Source organism: Artemia sp. Qi Xiang Cuo, chromosome 2 (assembly GCF_049724085.1).
Source record: "Artemia sp. Qi Xiang Cuo chromosome 2, ASM4972408v1, whole genome shotgun sequence".
NCBI classification, from domain to species: domain Eukaryota; kingdom Metazoa; phylum Arthropoda; class Branchiopoda; order Anostraca; family Artemiidae; genus Artemia; species Artemia sp. Qi Xiang Cuo.
The window spans coordinates 833743-858497 of record NC_142795.1 but is presented as its reverse complement, the minus strand read 5'-3'; the positions used below and the strand labels follow the sequence as shown (position 1 = coordinate 858497).

Genomic DNA, 24755 nt, shown 5'->3' with positions numbered 1-24755 from the left:
GTACGTAAGACGTGATGATGTCGCATTACTGGGTTTTGCAGTCTTGTTCAATAAAAAGATGAAAGAGCACCATCTGGCAGTTTCCAAACTTATTGATTATCAGGTCCAGCGAGGGTGCATTATGTCGTTTGACAATATTGAAAAACCGGTGACACAGCAATGGGCAAACGTGACGGAAATTATGGAAGAAGCGCTGGCACTAGAAAAAGAAGTAAACGAGGTATAAGTTTGTTTTGATACTCGTGTAAATTCTTTTTTAATTCTAGGTAGAATGTGGTTTTACCTATGAGAAAAAGAGAGAATACCTTCCTATAAATCTGTTGTAAAAATAAGTTTGCCTTAATATATATATATATATATATATATATATATATATATATATATATATATATATATATATATATATATATATATATATATATATATATATATATATATATATATACGTGTGAGCGGAGGTCGAGATCTCGACCGAAATATTTGCATAGTTGTCTTTTTTCACTGGCTGTTATTATCCTCGTTCTCTCTTCTTTGCGATTTTATTTTGCTTTGTCATGCTTAACCAGTGTAGTCTGAGAAATGCTTTATCTATTTCTAAAATTATGCAAATCTTCATGAGCTAATACATTTAATCAGCAACTTTAAAATTAATAGCCCACGCTTTACATAATAGGAATCACCATGAATTATAAGTTTCGTTGTTCTATAGATTGTAATCATAAATTTGTTTTTTAGGCTTTTGGATCCTACTGAGAATGGTCGCTCTTTACTTACAGTTTGTTACTATTTGCTGTTCTTCAAAGATTCTCTTAAGTGGGAAGGAGAGTTAGTACTCCCTCCTTAAAGTCCAGATTTTTACTCTCAAGTTTAATATTCGTAAAACAATAATTCGAGAATGATCGTCAGCTGTGAAAAGATGTTCCCCTTCAATTTTTTGGCGCGAAGGTTTGAAATATCTATGCTCTTGGCAGGACCTTGTCCAGGGGAGGTATACCCAGTTTGACTTTCCCCCCGAACAAAAGTAACAAAAGTACATGTGAAAAAGACTGCATTTTATAAAGTTACTTCTTGTAACTTCTCCCCTGCGGACAAAAATCCCCCCCCCCCCGGACAAAAATCTTTGATAAGGGTCTGGCTCCTAGTAGTGCTTAATTAATAAATTCCTCGGTAACACTTAATTTCTTAATTTCTAAAAAATTAATATATACCACCTTACTTCAAGTCTCCTTTAGTTATCAGAAGCTCGCAAAGAGTAAGTAAATTTGGGCATAGAGTAAGGCTTTTCAAGGCTTCGAGGACACTCCCGCTACCTAAAAAATAACAACCGACACTTCTCCATTACTGCTGATCACTTTATAAACAGATCAGAATTTATTGTAAGCAAGGGAAGAATCATCAATTATTTCCGACACAGTGTCCCAGCTGAGATAGCTCAGTTCCTCGGCAAATTTATTCAGTTTTTTTTTTTAAGCGCACGCATAATTATTTTGTTTGACCTAGTATAAACTTTTTTAAGACAAGTTACCATACTATGTCCTTTCTTTAGTCTCTTTTAGATTTGTCTGAATTGGGAAAAGAGCATGGAGATAGTCATCTTGTTTCATTTCTTGGAGAAGATTTTCTGAAGAAACAGTCGATGTCAATTTACACCATATCACAATGTGTAACTAAGCTAAAACGCTGTTCTGGCAAGGGATTGATCGTCACTTTGGTTGATATGGAGCTTGAACATCATTCTAATAGCAATTTATTCAGTCGATCAATAGTAACACATCAATCGTCAGTTGCTAAGGAAAATTTACCAGTTGACTGAAATTTTTATTTTGTAATAAATAAACAATAAAATGTTAGAAAGTCAAAGCAATGTATCTCCAATTTAGGACTCATGCCCTTTCTGTTGTTGGTATTCAGTAGTGTCAAAGATAAAAGTTTTTTTTTTTACTCATAAAAAATACATCAGAGAAGTCAAAACTAGACTAGGTAAATGCCATATTTTTGGAAATCTAATGAAAACTGTCAAGCAAAACTTCTAAGCTTAACTATGTAAATTAAACTATCGATTTAAAGGTGCAAACAGGCCTGGAGTCCTGTTTAAGGGCCCTGTTCTAGCTGCACTGAATATCAAAGTCGACGAAGACTCTGATATCTAATACTTGACATGCCCCTATTTTTACTGAATGTCTCTATGAAGCGTTGGTAATAGTGTAAATAACAAGAGAGCGGTATTATTTCTAGCGTAATTGCGATTCAAGTGAGGCAAGAAGAACCCTCACTAGTCAATTGCAGAAGAAATTTTGCCTTGTATAATGAAATCGCAATTTTATAGTGAAAGTATCCTATTCCATAAGAAACCAAAATTGTAAACATATTCTGCTAATTGTACATATTTTCCGTTCCTGTACATTTTTCCCGACTCCTTTGAGAATAAGCAACAGAGATTTTTATTTTGTTTTAATCGGCACGTTAGAACTTTTTCTGATAGCAAAGTTGTCCTACCAGTGCTACGAGGGAAGTTATGGAGCGTTCAAAAAAGAGTGTCCAAGATGTTTAGTCACGTTTTCATTGGGGCTAATTTTCAAGCAGTTGGACGATATTCGGTAAAACGACACTAAATACAGACTATTTGGCAGTGCTAAACTTAGGCCTCATAATCTAGGGCAAGAAATACCATAGTATTATCAAAATATAAAACAAGAGAAATTTAATTTCAAATATTAAAAAACCGGGTGGGTAGCTACCCCCCCCCCTTCCGAGGTCTAGACTCATCACTCACTAAACTATTAGTAATTCTTAGAAGAACGGCTCCGTTCAAACGGAATTGGGAACGTATAATTCATACTATGTGAAGAACAAATTTTACTTTCTATATTTCCAAAATTACTATCTTAGTTTTCCCAAGGTTTTTTACCAATTTCATTACCAAGATATATGAACTTATTAAAAGGCTTTACTGTAGTACCTTCCACACCTATAGATGCACCATCAGCTCTAGTCGCACTAATTTATTAAAAATCAAAACATTACATTTTGCTGTATTTAAAACAATGTCTAACTTCATGATAATTTTCAAGAATATTTCAGAAAGATTTTTCCAACCCACTGGTGGTCTTAATAACATTTAACGCACCATCTTCATAACAAAATATCGATATACCATTACCTATCAAACAGTTCGTGGTAACGAACTGTAAGTAAGGAGTGACCCGGCTCAATAGTAACCGAAACTCTAAGAAACGGAATTTCGATACCAATAGATACATCAAAAGAATCAGATTTTTATCTGATTTCAAATATATATATATATATATATATATATATATATATATATATATATATATATATATATATATATATATATATATATATATATATATATATATATATATATATATATATATATATATATATATATATATATATATATATATATATATATATATATGTATATATATATAAGTTTCATTAAGTTTAGTGCTTCCCATCAAAAGTTACGCGCCTGAAAATATATGCCTGATTTTCAAAAAAAGGAGAAAACGTCCCTTAAAAGTCATAGAACCTTAATGAAAATCACGCCATCAGATTCAGCGTATCAGAGAACCCTACTGTAGAGGTTTCAAGCTCCTATCTGCAATCATGTGGAATTTTGTATTTTTGCCAGAAGAAAGATCACGGATGTGTGTTTATTGTTTTTTTGTTTTTTTTTTAGTTTTCTTTTTCCCGGGGTGACCGTATCGACCCATTGGTCCTAGAATATTGCAGGAGGAATCATTCGAACGGAAATTAAAAGTTCTAGTGCCCTTTTTAAGAGACCAAAAAAATGGAGGGCAACAAGGCCCCCTCCCATGCTCACTTTTATCCAAAAGTCACTCGATCAAAATTTTGAGATAGCCATTTTGTTCAGCATGGTCGAAAAATATAATAACTATGTCTTTCAGAATGACTTAATCCCCCACAGTCCCCGGGGGAGGGCTTTAATTTATGAACTTTGCCCATTGTTTACATATAGTATTGGTTATTGGGAAGTATACAGACGTTTTCAGGGGGGATTTTTCTGGTAGTGGGGGGGATCAGGGGTTACGTTGGAGGATCTTTCCAAGGAGGAAGTTTTCATGGGGGAAGGGACATTGCTATGAAGGGGGCGCCGGATTTCCCAGCATTATTTAAAAAAACGATCAGAAATTAAATAAAAAAAACAAGTTTTTTAACTGAAAGTAAGGAGCAACATCAAAAGTTAAAACATCCCTGACAACAGGAACCTTCCCAGAAGCCATAAAACAGGCTAAAGTAATACCTCTGTTTATAGGAGGTTCGAAGTCAAATATGGGTAATTGTAGGCCAATCTCAATATTCCCACTGTTCTCCAAGATACTTAAGAAAGTAGTCGATTACTACCTTTATGATCATCTTACAAAGCATGGCCTATTAAGTAAGACACAATTTTGTTTTCTGAGAGGCCACTCTACTGGTCATGCTGCTATTCACTTCGTGGATTTCTTAATTTTACTTCTTTTTTTTTTACTTTCGGTAGGAACCAGATGGTCCATCCTGCTCGACACAAATGGATAATGGGATGACTGACGTAGTCAAACACGATCTATCAGCAGCAGCTACTTTTGCAATCATAAGCCAGTCCTTATCCCAACGACGTCCGTGCCGGCGGAAGCCACCCCAAGGATCTGGGTCATTCTTGAATGTCTGCCAGAGATCCTTTCTTCGGCCGCCTGGTCTGCGTTTCCAAGTTGGAAGGGGGTCGAAGGTGAGGACTTCACGGGATATGGTTGCAGCTGGCCGTCGTAGCGTGTGTCCCTGGATTTTCAGTCGTCGTTGTTTTATGATAACCGAGAGGGGGGCCTTCTGGGCACAACGCCTTTGAGCATCAGCGTTTGATATATGAATTATCGGCTGACCCGTAGTATGTGTCTCATGCAGCGATGGTCGAATACTTCTAGTGAGCGTGTTACCTCGGTCTTTAAAGGCCAAGTTTGATAGGCGTACAACAGGATCGATCGAATAGTTGCCTTGTAAACGTAAATCTTCGTTTTCAAGCTAATTTTATGTCTATTCCAAAGCGACTTCTTCATGATTCTGAAGACTTTCCATGCCTTTCCTATTTGAGCTCTAACGTCAGCTTCTGCTCCTCCGTTCGGTGTGAACTCTTCAACAGTCTCGATGGTTTTGCCTCTAGCTGGATATCTGGGTGATTTGGGGCATTTAATTTCATGACTTTTGTTTTAGACATGCTGATCATGAGACCAGTTTTCTTTGATATACAGGAGGTATTGTTGACCATCTTTTAGAGCTCAGTCAACAACCTACTCATGGGACCTACATTGTCTGCAAAGTCAAGGTTTGTCCGGGCGATTGGGTTGTCTTCTCTCACCGACGACAAACCCTTTGTGTGTGCAAACCAAATTCGCCATTATGCAGTCGATTATACTCGTTGATTTCGTAAATAATTGTCTAGAAAAGGGCTTTTGTGCTTAGTAAAATGCTCTACTGTGATAATTACATATTTTTCCCCATTTGTGCAAAGTTGCAATTTTCCTGTGGTTTCCATTGACCAAATATATAATGGTAGGTCGGAAAAAATATTTTCTCTAAGCCTAGGGCACATAGTGATAACTTTATTCCTCCTCAAACACAGATCATAGTTCTTTACTGCCTCTTCAACTTTACAGTACTTATTTTCAAAAACACAACATTGTTTTAACTTATTCAAAGTTTTAACAGTCCCCATTTGCGCTCCTAGGAAAAGGCTCGTATGCATAAGACTAATGATCCCACTAATTAGTTTTTTTGGTAGAATAATTTTAGATTTATGAATATGTTTTCTTTTTTATGAATCATCTATTGCGTAAAATAAACCACCTACTAGGATCAAATGGATATCTCTTAACCACTTTACAAAAAAAGTATTCCCCTTTCCCATATTCGAGATTTCTGGTATGTTGTTTATTTGAGCTCTGCCCGAAATCTCTAATTTTGGAATTTCTCCAGTATCCTGCGGTTTACCCCTCTTGACGTCTAGGTCTGTGGGTATTCCAGACCCATCCCAATTATCTCTGTCAACATCTCCTTCCTGAAGTGCTGGTCTTTGCAAGTTCCACCGCTTGAACTTGTATTTCTCTCTGCGATTCACTCCTCTTGGTGTCTAGATCCGTAGGTGTTTCAGACCCAGCCCAATTATCTGTGCCAGTAGCTCCTTCCTGAGTGCTGGTCTTAGCAAGTTCCACCACCAGAACTGGTCTTCCACAGGATTCAATTTCACTCCCCTTCGGTTCCACATGGGATTTGACCAACTCTTCTTACACTTATCTCACCCAGTTTGCTATAAATAGATCCGAGGAAAGGCAAGCATCTGTCCCTGCCATGCCTGTTCCCTCTCATAGAAGGAAGATCCCCTTGAGTAGTCTTAATATGGAATTCACCCCTTTCAGATGTTTTGTTAGGCCCGGGAATGCTTGGACTAACTAAAATTGACTCATATCCCTCAGAGGGCCTAGTCAACTCAGTCTGGCTAGACAGTTTATTCATACCCTCCTTAAGCTTCTCATTTTTTTCCATAAGCATCTTGGGGAGCTTCTAAGCTTAAGGGTGTATTTTCTAATTTCTTTATTTCCCTGATTCCACCTTAATTTCAGGGTCTTCTAGTTGGAATCCTTTCGTTTCTTCTTTTCTTATTCCAAAGAAATAAATTGGGAAATCGTCCCCTAATAGGGCTAAATATTGCACTTCCAACTCCTCAAGATTAACTGACCTATTTTAATTGATGAACTCTGAGCTGGGTCGACTCAAATAGCCAGCAGGATTTCTATTAATGGTTATATGGTGATAAGTACATAAATCGTTCTCTAAGAGAACCGTAATTCTATATAATTTCGAATGAAGGTCTTTGGCCCTCTTAATATACGTAAGAGCAGCAAAGTCTACAAAAGCGTGAGTTCTTGCGGCCCATAAATAGCTCCTTTGGAAGTGTTTTGAACTTTGTACCAAGGCAAAGAGTTCCCTGTTGTGGTTGTCAAACCTAGATGCTGCTCCGCTTAGAACTTCAGAGTATGTCACCACTATTAGAAATCGATCAGTTCTTTCACATTGTTGCATTAAAAGTAAAGCAATACTCTTTTCCGATGCGTCTGTGACGAGGGAGAATTCTTTATCTTTATCCGGAAATTCAAAGAAAATAATATTAGGATTTGATAGTTCTGTCTTTAATATCTCAAAAGCTTCGCTTTGTTCCTGGCCGAAGGTAAAAGGAACGAGAGCAACTAACGCCCACCATTTCCCCAAACACATCCAAATAGAATTTTGAGATAGCCAATTTTTAGAAGTAGTTGAAAGTTCTGAAAATAATCTCTTTGAGGATGACAACCCCCTCCCCTCCCTACATCCCTCAGGGCAAGGGTTGTGGGTTATACCCTGGGGGCAAATAATGATCTTATAGAAACTTCAAAAAAGGCTCGTTCGATTGGAAATTGAAAGGGCTAGAGCCCTTTTTAATAGTCTGAAGTGATTGGAAGGCAACTATCCCCCCTCTCACACTCACTGTTTCCCCAAACACACTCAACCAAAATTTTGAGATACCCATATTGTTCAACGTAGTTGAAAGTTCTGAAAGTTAAGTCTTTGACGATGACAAACACCCCAGGCCCCTCAGGAAAAGGGTTGTAAGTTATGCCTAGGGGCATATAAGCTTCTTATAGAAAGCTTTGTCATAGAAACTTCAAAAAGGGCTCATTAAATTGGAAATGGAAAGGGTTACTGCCCTTTTTAATTGTCTTATGTGATTGAAGGGTAGCTAACCCCCCTCTCAACGCCCACCATTTCCCAAAACACATCCAATCAAAATTTTGAGATAGCTATTTTTTTCAAAGTAGTTGAAAGTTATGGAAATTAGGTCTTTGAGGATGACAACAAACCTCCCCCCACAGCCCTGAGAGTAAGGACTGTAAGCTATGCCCTGGGGGCATATAAGGTTTTTAAAATTAGGGTTATCGTAAAAACTTCAAAACGGGCTCATTCAATTGGTAATTGAAAGGGCTAGTGCCCTTTTTAATATTAAAAAGTGAATGGAGGGCAACTAACCCCCCTCTTACACCAATCCAATCAAAATTTTGAGATAGCTATTTTGTTCAACGTAGTTGAAAGTTCTGAAAATTAGGTCTTTGAGGATGACACCCCCCCCCCCCAAAACCCTCAGAGTAAGGATTGAATATTCATAGAAAGAGTTGTCGTAGTAACTTCAAAAAGGACTCATTCAATTGGAAATTAAACGGGCTAGTGCCCTTTTTAACAGTAGAAAGTGATTCTAGGAAAAGTAACCCTCCTCTCACACTCACTATTTCCCCATAAATATCCAATCGAATATTTGAGATAGCCATTTTGTTCAATGTAAGGGTTGTAAGTAATTCCCTCGGGGCATATAAGGTTTTAATAGATAGTGTTGACGTAGAAAGTTCAAAAGGGCTCATTAGATTGGAAATTGAAAGGGCTACATCTCTTTTTGACAGTCAAAAGGGATTGAACTAACTCCCCTCTCACGCCCACAATTTCCCAAAACACATCCAATCAAAATTTTGATCCAATCAGAATTATGTAGGTTCAGCGTTAGACTAAATTGTAGATGGCAGCATGTTCACGTCAGTATTCTATGCCCATGTATGGTGTGGGCGTAGTAACTCATGATAGGTTCCTACTACTCCTTTGAATTCTATTCACAGACTAACTAAAACTATAGCAAAAATCCTTTCCTTTTATCATCTGCAATCCTCTCCCGCTAATATGTAACCAGCCCTCTGATTGGTTTAGAAGGAGACACGTGATCCTGTTTCCCGTTATCGGATCAATAAAATTCCCCCTTCGATTACGCAATCAATTTCTCGGAAATCCTCTCTCCTTCGATTACGCAATCAATTTCTCGGAAATCCTCTCCCCTCGAGGGATTCTATGCCCATATATGGATTCCCGTTCGGAGTTAGACTAAATTTTAGATGACAGCACGGTGTTCGTTCCGAATTCATTATGCCCATATATGGTGCACCGTCATGAGTTATAGATCAATACATTTCCCCCCACCGTTAATGCGCATGTGGAAACTTCACTCCGGACTCAATACAATTGAAAACAACAAATAAATCGACCTTGAAAAAAGGGGTCATTGACCCGTTCGTGGATCACTAATCCTTGAATAAATTATGTTCTTACAGCGTTAGACTAAATTGTAGATGGCAGCACGGTGTTCGTTCAATATCAATTGGGTCATTCCTACTCAAATGAGCCTTATCTAAAGTTTATACAACCATATATTCTTTAAAAGCCTTAAATTACCCCAGGGCATAACTTAAAACCCTTGTCCCCAGGCCCTGGCTGCTTGTATCAGCCCCAAGAGCCATGTTATATGATGTTTGAACTATTTTGAATAAAATGGCTATCTCAATTTTTGTGGGGGGGGGGTAACTGCTCTCCGATCACTTTGACTCTTTAAAGGGGCGCTAGAACTTCTGACTATCAATTCAATCGGCCCCCTCCAAAGTATATACGAATACCCTTCCTTTAAAACCTTAAATGCCCCGAGGGCGTAACTTACAACTCTTGCCCTGAGGATTGTGGGGGGGGGGTGTTGTCATCCTCAAAGACAATAATTTCTTGGCTCTTCAACTACGCTGAACAAAATTGCTATCTCAAATTTTGATTGGATGTGTTTTGGGAAATGATGAGCATAGGGGGGAGGGGGTCTGGTTGCTCTTATATACCTTTTGAATCTTAAAATGGGCACAATAACTTCCTATTTTAAATCAAATGAGCCCCGTCTGGAGTATATACAATCACCCATTCCATGAAAATCTTACATGCCGCCAGGGCAACACTTAGAACCCTTGTCCCAGGGTTCTGGGAGATTGTGTCAACCCTGGAGGCATTTTTATATGTTCTTTGGACTATTTGGAAAAATGGTTGTCTCACAATTCTAATCAGATGTTTTGGATGAAAAGAGGGGTAGTCCATGGGGGAGGGCCTGCCCCTTCTCTATAAGAGCTTTATATGTCCCCAGGGCATAACTTACATCCCTTGCCATGAGGGCTGAGGGAGGGGGTCGTCATCCTCAAAGACCTAATTTTCGGATCCTTCAACTTCGCTGAACAAAATGGCTATCTCAAAATTATGTTTGGATGTGTTTTGGGAAATGATAAGAGTGGGAGGGGGGGGGGGGGCTGGTCACCCTCTAATCACTTTAGACTATTAAAAAGGGCACTAGCCCTCTCTATTTCTAATCAAATGAGCCCTTTTTGAAGCTCATACGATAGCTCCTTCTATACAGAGTACCTTGATCTTAAGAAACCAAAAAAAAGTGATGATGTGCCAACATCCTTTTTTTACTGAGGCAGCGCTATTGCACTGCCTATCATGTACCTCCTTCCCGACTTGAATTCAAACGAGTGAGGATTTTTGACATGGTGCATATATATTTCAAACAGTTTGTGGTAACGAACTGTAAGTAAGGAGCGATGCAGTTCATTAGTAACCGAAACTTGAAGAAACAGAGTCTTGGTAACAATAGATATATCAAAAGAATTAAATTTTGATACTTGTTTAAATACATAAAATTCAACAAGTTTAATGTTATCCGTAAAAGTTACGAGCCTGAGAAAATTTGCAAATTTTGGAATGAGGGAGGAACATTCCCAAAACATCAAATGATCCTTATAAAAATCACACCATAAGATAAAGCATATCTAAGAACCTTACTGTGGGGGTTTCAAGTTCCTATATACAAAACTGTGGAATTTTGAATTTTTTTTTTAACAGAAGAAAGATCACGGATACGTTTTTTTCCAGGGGTGATCGTATCGACCCCGTTATCTCAGAAGATCCGAAGAGGGCTCATTTGATGGGAAAATAAAGTTCTATTGCCCTTTTTAAGAGAACAAAAATATTGAAGGGTAGCTAGCCCCCTCCCTCGCCCATGTTTCCTCGGAAGTCGTCCGATAAAAATTTGAGAGAGTCATTTTGTTCAGCATAGTTAAAAAACCTATCAACTATGTTCTTGAAGATGACTTGACCCCAACAGCACCGGGGGAAGGGGTACAAGCTATAAACTTTGCCCATTGTTTACATATAGCATTGGCTATTGGGAAGCATACAGATAATTTTTTTTAGGGGGGGGGGCTGTGGCAGAATAGGAAGGGGTACGTGGTAAGATCTTTTCACGGAGGAATTTTTTGTGGGGGAAGGGATTTTTCATGGAGGGGAAGCTGGATTCCTCGGCATTATCTGAAAAACAATCAGAAATTACATATGAAAAAAAGTTTTTCAACTGAAATTAAGGAGCAACATTAAAACTTGAAACGAACAAAAATATGAGAAGGGCTACCCCTTCTAAATACCCCACTCTTTACGCTAAATTTTCTACCTTTTGACCCAATTCTTTAAGTGTGACTCCTGAAGAACAAGGGCCGTTTAATTGGATTCAGACGCTTCTTTAAAAGTACTAAAAACTTTAGCGTAAAGAGTGGGGTATTAAGGAGGGGCAACCCTCTTCATATTGCAAATTCTGCATTTTAATGTAGAATTTGCAAGACTCATATATGAAATTCGTTTTATTTGTCTTACTTTCTCGTTGGTAACCCCACTTCACAAGTGGAGATGCTCCACTTGTGAATTGTCCGGGGAAAATTTGCAGCGGAGTTGGAATTTTCGGGAAATTTCTACTTGGGGGAGGGGGATTTCCCATAAGAAAAATTCTTCAGGGTGAAATTACAACCAGGAGAATTCTCCGTGGGGAAATTGTAAGCGGGAGAAACTTTTCATTAGGGGGAGGGGAATATTCGAGACATATTCTTCAAAGATGGGGCTTTCTGCCATGACCTAAAGAAAGATCAGAAATTAAATAAAAAAAAATGTCTTTCTTCCAATGAAAGCATGCTAGGGAGTATTTTTGGGGCGGAATTGTAAGCTAGAAATTTCCTGGGTGGGGGGGGAATTTACAGCAAAGTTAGAATTAGCTGGGGTAAATTCCTAGGGGAAGAATCTTACGCGGGAGGAACTTTCTATGGAAGATTTTTTGTGGAGGGATTTTATACGGAAGGGGGCAGATTTCCTGGGATTGTTTGAAAAGTGATCAGAAATCAAATTCAAAAACAAGTTTTTCCTACTGAAAGCAAGGAGCAGCCTTAAAATTTAAAACGAACAGGAATTATTTTATATATGAGGGGAGCTGGTCGCTTCTTAGTACCCCGCTATTTACGCTAAAGTCTAACCTTTTGTCCTAATTCCTTAAGAATGATTTCTGAAACACAATGGTTGTGTAAATAGAATCAGACCCCTTTTTAAAGATACTTATAAAATTTACCGTGAAGAGAGGGGCATTGAGTAGGGGCACCCCCCCCCCCCTCATATACGGAATAATTTCTGCTTTTGTTTTAAGTTTTAATGCTGCTCCGTACTCTCAGTAGAAAAAAACTTGTTTGATTTTTAATTTAATCAGGGACACTAACTTCTTTTAAAACTACTTCCTTTCATTATTTTTTGTATTTTTTTTCTAAAATATTAGCCAACGGTTCTGCTCAAGCGTAGCAATTGTTGACCTTCGGTCAGCAATGCACGCAGCTGGGTTTTAGATCCACCTATCCCTCCAAAAAATCCTAAATTTTGCTATATCTCTGAGCATTTCCTATTCAGATTATTAAATAAAATTTTCCTTGAATCTTTGCCCCCCCCCCCGAAAAAAAAAGCAAAAATCAGGCGTACATGCCTGCCAATCAATCATAGTAATTTTCTCCTCCCCAGTCGATCATCCTAGATATGCCTGTAGTTTTGGGTGTTATTTTTAAAAAGGGATGTTTTGCTTGCTTTACGTTTTAATTTCATTGTTTATTACCAATGGCAAAAAGAAACAACAACTTTCTTTTTTATTTAGGACAATATACACCTACAAGCAAAAATATTGAGAAATTCTTTTCAGGCAAAATATATAAATGATAAACATAAGAAAAGCTTCCAATTAATTTCACATATGTTGCACAATTCGTTTTTACAAATATCAGGATTCCTTACATTAACCCTAGGAACAAGAAATTGTGGTTAGGTTCAAGATTAGGCTACTTGTCGACCACAATTTCACATTAAGATAAGCTGAATATGAAGCCAAAACCCGTGCAGATGCTTCATTTGTGTACATTACTATGTCTCGTTGTAAGCAGAATGTTCATATGGACACAGAAAATGCTATTAATAAGCACATTAACTTGGAACTCTACACGGCTTACATTTATTTGGTCATGGTAACAATTCATATTTTACATGTTTCTAAATTATATTATACCTGTTTAAGTTTGATTTTGATAGGGATCTTGTAGGTTAGTTTTTTACCATGCTAAGATCCCCTCAACCAATTTACAATAGTTAAGCGTAAAACTTTAAGCTACTGAACATTGGTGGTCTCAATTTAGTATACCCCGAAACAAAAAGTCTAATGAATGTACCCCAGCACGCAAAGTTAGTTCAATTTTCCAAATCCAGCGGATATTTAGTTAGCATACGCACAATATGCATAAAAACATCATGAATGGCACGTCTCTTCATCAAAGCTTCCACTAATAAACATCTCAAGCCAACCTTACTTTACATAATTGGTAATGTCAGTAACTTCCAGCCAATCCTAATGCAAGGCATAGCTGAGGCGTATCTGATGATACAGCATCCTAAGTTAAACTCTCAATTTGTTTCCGAAAATTTATAGAGTATACTTTTTTCTTCTTTATGCTTGAAGGCAAGCATGGATTGCAGCCAGGTTTCGTCAGAGGGTGACATATTGAATGTATTTTCTAGAGGCTAAAAGATTTTTTCATGATTTTCAGTTTGGTTTCCGAGCTAAACATTCTACGGAGCATGCGTGTGTAACTCTTAAATTTTCTCCACACAGCGCTTGACTCTGGTTTGATTCCTGCAGCTATATTCTTAGATATCCGTAAGGCTTTTGACTCTTTAACTCATGAGATTCTGCTGTATAATCTATCACACAATGGTGTAAGAGGAAAGGCTCATGCTTGGTTTGATTCCTATTTGTCAGGTAAAACTATCTTCGTAGATTCCCTTTCCCGCTTTTGTCGGAGGTTGATTTTGGTGGTCCTCAAGGGTCTGCTCTTGGACCGTTTCTAATTTGGATTTATTTTAATGACCTTATAGTTGTGGTTAAAAAACAAAAACCTAGAGTTTGCTGTCGCCTATGTCATCCTGAATCTTTCAATGCTAAAAAAAATCCATCGTTTTCGCAGGATGTGGACACTCTCGTTACTTTCGCAGATGACAGTACCATTGGTACTGTAGTAGGAACTGAGTCTGAGATGCTTCCCAAATTATTTGACCTTTTTGAGAGAGTTGTTCTTTGGTTTGATGCAAATTGCCTTGCCCTAGATGTTGCTAAGTCAAGTTTTTTAATTTTTTCTCGTATTTCTCTGGCGTGCCCTGAATTAACTAATATCTAGCTTCCAAGGGGCTCTCTCAGTAGACCTAAGGAACGATATGTCCAATTTCTCCGTATTCTTCTCGATGAAAATCTTTCATTCAAGCATCATGTTTGACTAATTAATATGAAGATCTCAAGGAGTCTTGGAATTTTGAGGAAGCTAAAACATATTTTTCCTGGATCAGTTTTGAAAATTCTGTTCCATTGCTTAGTTCAGTCCTACGTCTCCTATTGCCCTATAATATGGATGTCAACTTTTTCTTCTTTTTTGAAACCACTTTCTAAGTTATATGATAAGGCAAGAAGGCTTATACAGGAAACAAATTGTTCTACATCTAACCCAGCTAGCCCATTACTTGATTTGCAGTCTCTCTACATTCTTTCGTGCGTTTCTTTCACTGTTCATCAAATTCATGGTGATGTTCACACAGCCCTTCAAACTACTCCTTCTTTCATCACTGATAGATTTCCGCTTCATGTTCGCAATTCAAGGAATATTAGTATTTTATTTACTCCATCGGTGAGGTCTGACTTTAATCCATTAACTACTCGTCATATCGTTTGGAATAGCCTACCTGAGTCAGCTCAAGAATGTTACTCGTTTGGTATTTTCAAAAGAATTTTAAGAAAGTTTTTAATGTGTTGATTCTTCATGTTTAAATATATTTTTTATTATTATTATTATTTGGGGTGGGGGACGGGTGACACTAGCCTGGGTTGGAAACGTTTTTTGTGAGAGGTACTGAGTTTGTCTAATATTATTTGTGGCTTGGTTTCAAATATATATTTGGAATTTGGTTTCATTTATTGGATTGTCCTACATCTTTTTATTGTCTGGGGGGGGTCTCATAAAATCGCTTTTTTTCTGGGTCTTTTAATTATTGTTTTTTTTTCTCTTCTTTGTGTTTGTGTGTGTGTGTGTGTGTGTGTGTGTGTGTGTTTGTGTGTGTGTGTGTGTTTGTGTGTGTGTGTGTGTGTGTGTGTGTGTGTGTGTGTGTGTGTGTGTGTGTGTGTGTGTGTGTGTGTGTGTGTGTGTGTGTGTGTGTGTGTGTGTGTGTGTGTGTGTGTGTGTGTGTGTGTGTGTGTGTGTGTGTGTGTGTGTGTGTGTGTGTGTGTGTGTGTGTGTGTGTGTGTGTGTGTGTGTGTGTGTGTGTGTGTGTGTGTGTGTGTGTGTGTGTGTGTGTGTGTGTGTGTGTGTGTGTGTTTGTGTTTGTATGTGTGTGTTTTTGTCTGTGTGTGTGTGTGTGAGTGTGTGTTTCTGAGAGTGTGACTGTGGTTTTGTTATTGGGTGTGTGTTTTAGTGTGTTTGAGTTTTTGAGTGTGTGTTTGTGTGTGTTTGTGTGAGTGTGTGTGAGTGTGTGGGTGTGTGTGTTAGTTTTTTTGTGTGTGTGTGTGTTTCTATATTGAAGTGTTTTTGTCGTAAATTCATTGGTTGAATAAATTGATTGATTGATTGATCATAGGGTAGTCCACGCGGAATAAATTGCTTGCTTGGTAGTCCCCTACTTAGTTTTTGATTTTTGGAATTTTTTTTCTTCTTTTTTTGTGAGGATCATTGTATTTTTATGATTTTTTTTTCTCTTAAATTTTTTTTTATTATTATTTTTTTTTCTCTCTTGCGGTGAGTCTCTTAAAGGTGTGAATGTATGATGTTGAAAATGTTTTTGTTTTTTATGTATTTGTTTCATTTTTGTTTCTCTCCTGTTTTTTTCCTGAACATAGAGCTTTACGGGGGAGTGTATATTGAAGTGTATTTTGTTGAGTTTATTGACTGAATAAATTGATTGATTGATTGATTGATTGATTATTGGTTAGTTTACCATCTTTTGCCTACAAAACTTTAAGATTTTTCAGGGAGGAGGGGGTAAGGGAACTTAGAATTTTGTGTTTGAACGAAGGGGTAAAAAATTCATTCTCCGGTCTTCATACGCTACAAATTTTTTTCCCCACTTTCCATCCCTGTCATCTGATAGGTTCTTGTGCAAATTGTACAGCATGTCTTTGGCTCAGTGTTGCTTGTTGAATGTGTGCCACTAGTTTCTTTTATTGATTTTTATATGATTTTTTTTTGTTAAAACCTTAAATTCTTGGGCATTAAATTTATTTTAGAACATGTTCTAAATTTTTGTGAATTCCACTTTTGCATAATTTATAGTAAAGTCTTCTCTCAAACGATCTCTAGGTAATGGCCTGGTCTACTTTAAAACTTATGAGTTTTAGATTTACGTTGCATTTTATAGGAGCTGGTTAGTCTTAAGAATCCATCCGGCTACATCAGTAGTGTAACCAGGTTATGCGGTTTGTGAGGTATTCGACCTTGCTAACAGTTTTGCTTCAAAAAACTTAAATGTTGTCTTTAATTAATCTACTGATTATTAAAATTCTGTTCACAATAAATTACTTGCCTAATATGCACCACTGGTTGTTGCAGTATTTGTATATAGCCTTCTATTTGTCGCAAGACGCGGTACTAATTTTACAGCATGTTGATTTCGAAGTTTAAAAGAAAAAATTCCCAGGGGCTGTGGGAGGTCATGTTTTCTCCAAAGGCAAGGTTATTTGGCCTCTCAACTATGTTGAGCAAAATGGCAATCTCAAAATTTTGATCGGACGATTTTGAGAAAAAAGGAACGTGGGAGGAACTTGAAACCTCTATATTAGGGTTCTTGGTTATGCTAAATCTGATGGTGTAATTTTCATTAAGATTCTATTACTTTTAGGGATGTTTCCACCTTTTTTCAAAAATCAGGCAGTGTTTCTTAGGCTCGTAACCTTTGATGGGTGAGACTAAACTTAATGAAATATATATATTTGAAATCAGCATAAAAAAGCTAATTCTTTTAATATATCTGTTGACATCAAAATTCCTTTTTTAAAGTTTTGGTTACTATTGATCCGGGTCGCTCCTTAATTACAGTTCGTTGCCACGAACTGTTAGATTTCAGGACGGGCACATTTTTGGATGCTAATAGTTAGTTCACACGGACGGGAGTTCTATCATTCCTCAAAGGAATTCCTTTCAGGATTGACCATTTTTCCGTTATGTCTTTGTGTTGGATTTTTCAACTTTTCCCCTTGGAACCCGATGGGTTTCATGGGATTTCCAAGGCAAAATATTTTAAAGTGAGAGTCATGTCGAGAATAGATCCTCCACAGACCCATAATCTTATAGCCATGGTGGAGAATTATACATATTTATTTCACACTTTCCAAAAAGAATATAAAAACATAAAGAAAAAACAACAAACATGGCAGGAAATTTCCTAAAATGGGATATGATCAAAGGAAAAATGATGGGTGGACATGCCATCTTCTTTTTTTTTTTTTTTTGATTAACTAATTCATTAGATTATATTAATCTGGAGTTGGCTAAAAATACTGAAAATGATGTCAAGGCTAAAGCAACTTATTCTGAATCCTTCATGCTGTATTGATTTGCAATTCTCATCATGATGTCTGGTGCGTTCAAACACTTTCCCATGAGTGTGAATAGTCCCGTCAATCTTTGATAGTTTTTCCTAAGCGTTTTCCCCTCCGTGTGAACTAATTACAAGAGAATATATTCATGGACAAAAAATTTGATAGCTCTTATTTCATTCTCAAGTTAGTCCTAAACAAGCTTTATAGTACAGGCAAACTAGAGTTTGACCCAAAACAAATTGTAACAGAAATGATTTTTACACCATGTTGTAGAGAAAAAAAAGATGAACAACATGTCCAAAGTTGCATATTCTAGGTCGAAGCAAAACTAGTTTTTTTGCGTTTCGTGTCATTTTGCGTATCGTGTCAATTTCCTAACAAAAAAAAAAAAAAAAAAAAAGTTCTGGTAATTGTTCGTTTTTCTTGAACTGAATAATTATTCCGATGTAAAAAGACGAGATAAGTGTGGAAATGGTGTCAAATTTGGTATACGGTACACAAAAAAATTTTTCGTAATCATCCATATGAGATTTTTACGCTTTTCGTCGTCATGACCCTCTTTTTTTTTACCCAACCATCTTTCGCTGGCTAAATTGTCAGTTTTGAGATCTAATAATTAGTTAGCCTGAATCTCTTCGTAGCTGGCTCCATCACCTGATGGGTCGGCCTGAGAAAAGTGATTGCAAGATGTTTATTAAAACATGAAAATATTAGAAAAGGGAATCATCTATGAAACTAGTTTTCAGCGGCCGACATTTAAAATCCCTCTTAGAATAAACTATTATCAATACATTGACTAGTCTTCACAACTGTTAAAATTATCGAAGTAACCTCATGAACATTTGAAAGACAGAATCAAACTCCAACCAGCATTCACAACTAATTCTTTTGATTCAGATATCTAAGCGTCGACGTTCTCCTTATCGTTGCAGCTTTCAATTTTCGGAGAATTAGAACGTGCTGTCCCTTTATAAGTTTTACACGCTGAAGTGCAAGGTAATCTGCTTTTAAAGCAGCTACATTTTGTTGAGCTACATTACAGTTGACAGGAGCCACGATTTTCAGAAACAGACGAGGGGTTCGTGGAACGTCAGTAGTCAATGGATACCAGAAGTCATCTTTATTTTTACAACCCCACTCCTCGGCTTTAAGTTCAGAATCAGGACTTCCACTCTATACCTGAACTTGGTAGAAAACCTTGTAACTGTGGAATTTAGCCGCATCTGAAGTTGGTGGTATCTGTTTTGGGTGGACGAACGTGCTAGCAGTAGTCACCTTATTTTTAAAAACATCCCTGCGGAGTTCAATCAGATTTCCCCCTTTTATGAGTCATATATCATAAGCAGAGCGTCTTCTCCAGCAACCCTTACTTCCTCCTTCGAAGCTCAATTCAGCAGGAAAACTGCAACTGATGCAAGAAAATCAGCATCTGTCATCAGATTCTTCAGAATAAGGCCTTTTCCTACACTGTGAATCCGTGAAGTAGAGTCACAGCCTAAGATGGCGTGAACAAAAAGAATCAGATGACATGTCTCTTGGCCAAGCTTATCTTTCAGTTTCTGAACATCCCATTTTCGGGGAGTTTTGTTCGACTTTGGTTCAGGTGCAAAGAATAGTTTCTTGCTTGATAGGTCACCATGATAACACAATAGAACCAAAAGATTAGTATCATCTCCAGTGACGGCAGTGTCGTAATATTGGGGAGAATCAACAACAGCTTTCACAATTGGGACATCTGCATTAACTGGTTCCTAGACTACAACGAAGCCCTGTGATTGGAGATAAACAGCCAACGGGAAGATAAATCTGGCCTTGTTTTTCTTGCAGGACAAGAACTCATCCTTTTTTACCTTCAGCTGCATATCTACTGTGAAGACGATCTCACGGCGCATTATACGACTTCTCTTTGACTGGGCCATATCTTTTATGGTAGCTACGCCATCGTAGCTGTTGAACGCAATAGTGCCAGATGGATACTATTGGGCCCGGCAAGTAGCATAATAGCCAAGGATCTCGGAGTATCGTTCGTTTTTGGCCCTTAGAATTCTGTGCAGAAGAGCTCCATCATCAATGATATATCGAATGGGTTTGGGAAAAGGAGTAGAGAGCGCCTCAAGATTGCAAGCCTATGCTATAGCCTCGGCAAACTCTGGCTTGTTCTGAGACCAGAGCATGCAAGAACTGTTAAAAAGTGATGTCGGGTAGGAACACAGTTCGTGTCGAAAGTACTCAGATTCTGTGAGATTGATCCTCTTTGCTAGCGTGATGAACCTCTAAAAAAGGAGAGTGGGGTCCAGTCTTTCGCAGTCTCCACTTGGATTCTGCTTTGTAATAATTTGAACTGTCTGTCGTTTTCGTCGAAAGTCAAAATCAGCGACAAGCTTTCCAGACATGGAGCCAATAATTTTTAGGCCTAAATCTCTAGCAGAATCAACGTTGGTAGATTCGTAGGATGTCAGACTGTTGGTGATGTTTCTTAGTTGAAGATCCCATTAAATAGTGACCCTTTTTCTAGAAAATCGATACGGATCTGGGTGTCTTTACAGCCTGTTAGCTGCCTCGGCTCGAATGTTTCCTTATTTTGTTGACTAGTTCCATAGGAAACCTGTGACATACCCTCCATCAGAAAATTTAGTGCAGAGCAGAATGGTCGAGACAGAACCCATAATGAAATTTGAACCTCTATCATACCATTTCCGTTGGTAAGGCCAGCAGCCTTTTTGAGACAACGCATGAGCTCCTGCTCAATGACAAGATCCGTGGAGAGCCTAGCCCATAATCTATAATAATGTCTGATCACAAGCTTTCCATTCTGGAAGGCTTGATAAACTACAAGGTGGGTTTCTTGGAGCTTGACCATTCGCTGGAGGTAAATCTGGCAGGATTTTGTGTAATTATTGTGCCCAGATGCCTCCAGATAAGGTAGCATATCAGAGGTGGATTTCAAGTGGAGGTCCAATGACTCAGATCGTTCGGCACTCAGGAAATTTCGCTGTACGGAAACCATATCGAAATGTTGGAACCACAGTTTCGAGGTTCTGTATGGAGTAGTTCCAGTCTCTTCCTATCGATGAAACCCACTATTTTTTCCAGGGAAGAGTTTCAATCTATATCCACAACGGTCGCTTCTTTGTTTTTAGGCGTTGTGTAAAGGTTTATGAGTTCCAATATTTCTTCAGGTTGTAGAATTGATTAAGTAACATTGGAACTTTCTTCGAGAAAAATCTCGGAAAGCAAAATAGCATATAGCGCAGCCTCAACCAAACAATGGCCACCTTTTGCCCTGGTGATTGCTTTCCCGCTGAGAAGATGGGGGATAGTGATAGGCGCGTAGACAAGTTCAAGAACCTCTCTAAGTCTTGAAACCTCCATGATGTAGCCAGCTAATCCAAGGAAGCTCATCATGGTGTAGAATCCTCCAAGTTTTGGAACTTCGGTTGAAATGATGACAATAACAAAACGATCCCTTTTCTTTAAATATCAAGTCAATGGAAAGGAGAACATTTGCAGGGAATCTTTTTTAGCTTGTTAGGTGGCGGATATAGCGAATGACTTTTTGTATCTATAGATGACAAGATATCAAACACGGGGATTAACGTGACTTAATAAAAGATTACTCGGGGTAATTTTCAATTGGGACTTTTTAGCTTACGATTATATCCGAGAAATCATTTGGACAAAGCGTGAGGCAAAATGTTGGTATAATTTATTGTATACGAAGGTAATGACAGTTGTTCATAAACTGACGTATAAACATTGAGCATCCATTTTGACTTGATACTTGCATATCTAATCATGCTAGTCCCATATTTACCCTGCAAATCTAGTAATCTGCAAAGGACTGCAAAGTAAACGCTTACAAAGTTTCAAAACTTTTAAGGGACATTCTTGCTGAATTGGTGAGGAGTTAATATTTTTCAGTCTTTGAGCTGGATTTCTCAAACCCGAGAAACGTCAAAATCGCGGAAAAGGGGGTGCATTAAAAAAAATGAAAGTTCAAAATAGGGATAAAATCCTTTTTAATAGACAGTGCATAAAAAATTCACAAAAATACCAGATATTTCGGTCACATATACAGTGACCATCATCAGTAGTAAAACTGATCAGTAGTAAGGGGGTGTATTTACGAATCAAAATTGAACCCTTCGCAAATAACATGATCCAAAGTCGGAAACTTCAAGAAAGGCAGCTAGCTGTGACGAAGGAACATCACCTTGCGTTTTACGTCAAGTTATGCTATGAAGTAAAGCAAAGAGTGAACAGTAAAGATATAGTGCTTCCGACGCTTGACAGGTCATTAACGCAAACTTCATTGTCCAGTTCTGTTCCTTCTGTAGTCTCTCTTTTTCACATAATAAAGGACTGTTTCAGCAGGCTTGATGCTGAGGTTCAAAAAAGAGAGTGGGGTTGGCTATCCCTATTGAACAAAGAGCTGGGTGGAGGGAAAATAGCAATTCTGCAGTATATTTAGAATCGTATAATCATAACTGTGCATTTCTTAAAATTATTCTTTAGAACTATATTTGAAGAAAAATAAGTACTCTATATTTTTATATAAATCCCTGATTTTGAAGGTTGTGAAAAGCCTTCTTCTTTGCTCTTAATCACAACCCCCCAAAAGAAAAAATGTCCAAAACCATAAACAAATAAATGCGTCACAACAATTTATTAATTGTGGCTAAAATTTAAGGAATCGTACGTAAGACGTGATGATGTCGCATTACTGGGTTTTGCAGTCTTGTTCAATAAAAAGATGAAAGAGCACCATCTGGCAGTTTCCAAACTTATTGATTATCAGGTCCAGCGAGGGTGCATTATGTCGTTTGACAATATTGAAAAACCGGTGACACAGCAATGGGCAAACGTGACGGAAATTATGGAAGAAGCGCTGGCACTAGAAAAAGAAGTAAACGAGGTATAAGTTTGTTTTGATACTCGTGTAAATTCTTTTTTAATTCTAGGTAGAATGTGGTTTTACCTATGAGAAAAAGAGAGAATACCTTCCTATAAATCTGTTGTAAAAATAAGTTTGCCTTAATTTCATTCATAAAAAACATTTTTTTTCAAATGAAATTAAAGATAGAAATTACAACTTAAAAATAACATGCATTATTCCATATATGAAAGGGACTGTCCCTCCCTGTTCCTATACTCTTTACAATAAAGTTTTACAGTGCTTTACAAATACTTCTTTTTCCAATTAAAAAGCCCTTGTTTTTGAGCAGTCGTTTTTAAGGAATTGGGACAAACAGTAAAATTTTAACATAAAGAGCTAAGGGTTGAGGAGCGGGCAGTCCCTGTTCTTGTCAAGTTCAATATTTTTTATATATATAGTTATATATATATATATATATATATATATATATATATATATATATATATATATATATATATATATATATATATATATATATATATATATATATATATATATATATATATATATATATATATATATATATATATATACGTGTGAGCGGAGGTCGAGATCTCGACCGAAATATTTGCATAGTTTTCTTTTTTCACTGGCTGTTATTATCCTCGTTCTCTCTTCTTTGCGATTTTATTTTGCTTTGTCATGCTTAACCAGTGTAGTCTGAGAAATGCTTTATCTATTTCTAAAATTATGCAAATCTTCATGAGCTAATACATTTAATCAGCAACTTTAAAATTAATAGCCCACGCTTTACATAATAGGAATCACCATGAATTATAAGTTTCGTTGTTCTATAGATTGTAATCATAAATTTGTTTTTTAGGCTTTTGGATCCTACTGAGAATGGTCGCTCTTTACTTACAGTTTGTTACTATTTGCTGTTCTTCAAAGATTCTCTTAAGTGGGAAGGAGAGTTAGTACTCCCTCCTTAAAGTCCAGATTTTTACTCTCAAGTTTAATATTCGTAAAACAATAATTCGAGAATGATCGTCAGCTGTGAAAAGATGTTCCCCTTAAAATTTTTTGCGCGAAGGTTTGAAATATCTATGCTCTTGGCAGGACCTTGTCCAGGGGAGATATACCCAGTTTGACTTTCCCCCCGAACAAAAGTAACAAAAGTACATGTGAAAAAGACTGCATTTTATAAAGTTACTTCTTGTAACTTCTCCCCTGCGGACCAAAATCCCCCCACCCCCTGAAAAAAATATTGGATAAGGGTCTGGCTCCTAGTAGTGCTTAATTAATAAATTACTCGGTAACACTTAATTTCTTAATTTATAAAAAATTAATATATACCACCTTACTTCAAGTCTCATTTAGTTATCAGAAGCTCGCAAAGAGTACGGAAATTTGGGCATAGAGGAAGGCTTTTCAAGGCTTCGAGGACACTCCCGCTACCTAAAAAATAACAACCGACACTTCTCCATTACTGCTGATCACTTTATAAACAGATCAGAATTTATTGTAAGCAAGGGAAGAATCATCAATTATTTCCGACACAGTGTCCCAGCTGAGATAGCTCAGCTCCTCGGCAAATTTATTCAGTTTTTTTTTTAAGCGCACGCATAATTATTTTGTTTGACCTAGTATAAACTTTTTTAAGACAAGTTACCATACTATGTCCTTTCTTTAGTCTCTTTTAGATTTGTCTGAATTGGGAAAAGAGCATGGAGATAGTCATCTTGTTTCATTTCTTGGAGAAGATTTTCTGAAGAAACAGTCGATGTCAATTTACACCATATCACAATGTGTAACTAAGCTAAAACGCTGTTCTGGCAAGGGATTGATCGTCACTTTGGTTGATATGGAGCTTGAACATCATTCTAATAGCAATTTATTCAGTCGATCAATAGTAACACATCAATCGTCAGTTGCTAAGGAAAATTTACCAGTTGACTGAAATTTTTATTTTGTAATAAATAAACAATAAAATGTTAGAAA

The 24755-nt window shown here is 37.2% G+C and overlaps 1 protein-coding gene across 2 annotated transcripts; it reads left to right on the top strand.

Moving 5' to 3' along the window:
- On the top strand, positions 1-24755 carry LOC148954787 (ferritin heavy chain-like). Of its 2 annotated transcripts, none has more exons than XM_089107933.1 (3): positions 1-220; positions 22569-22793; positions 24448-24755. In XM_089107933.1, exons 1-3 carry the CDS (start codon positions 59-61, stop codon positions 24712-24714), a joined length of 654 nt encoding a protein of 217 aa, XP_088964059.1. In that variant the 5' UTR covers positions 1-58; the 3' UTR covers positions 24715-24755. The 2 variants fall into 2 exon arrangements, with proteins under 2 accessions (XP_088964059.1, XP_088964060.1); XM_089107934.1 differs by lacking the exon at positions 1-220 and adding an exon at positions 13173-13274.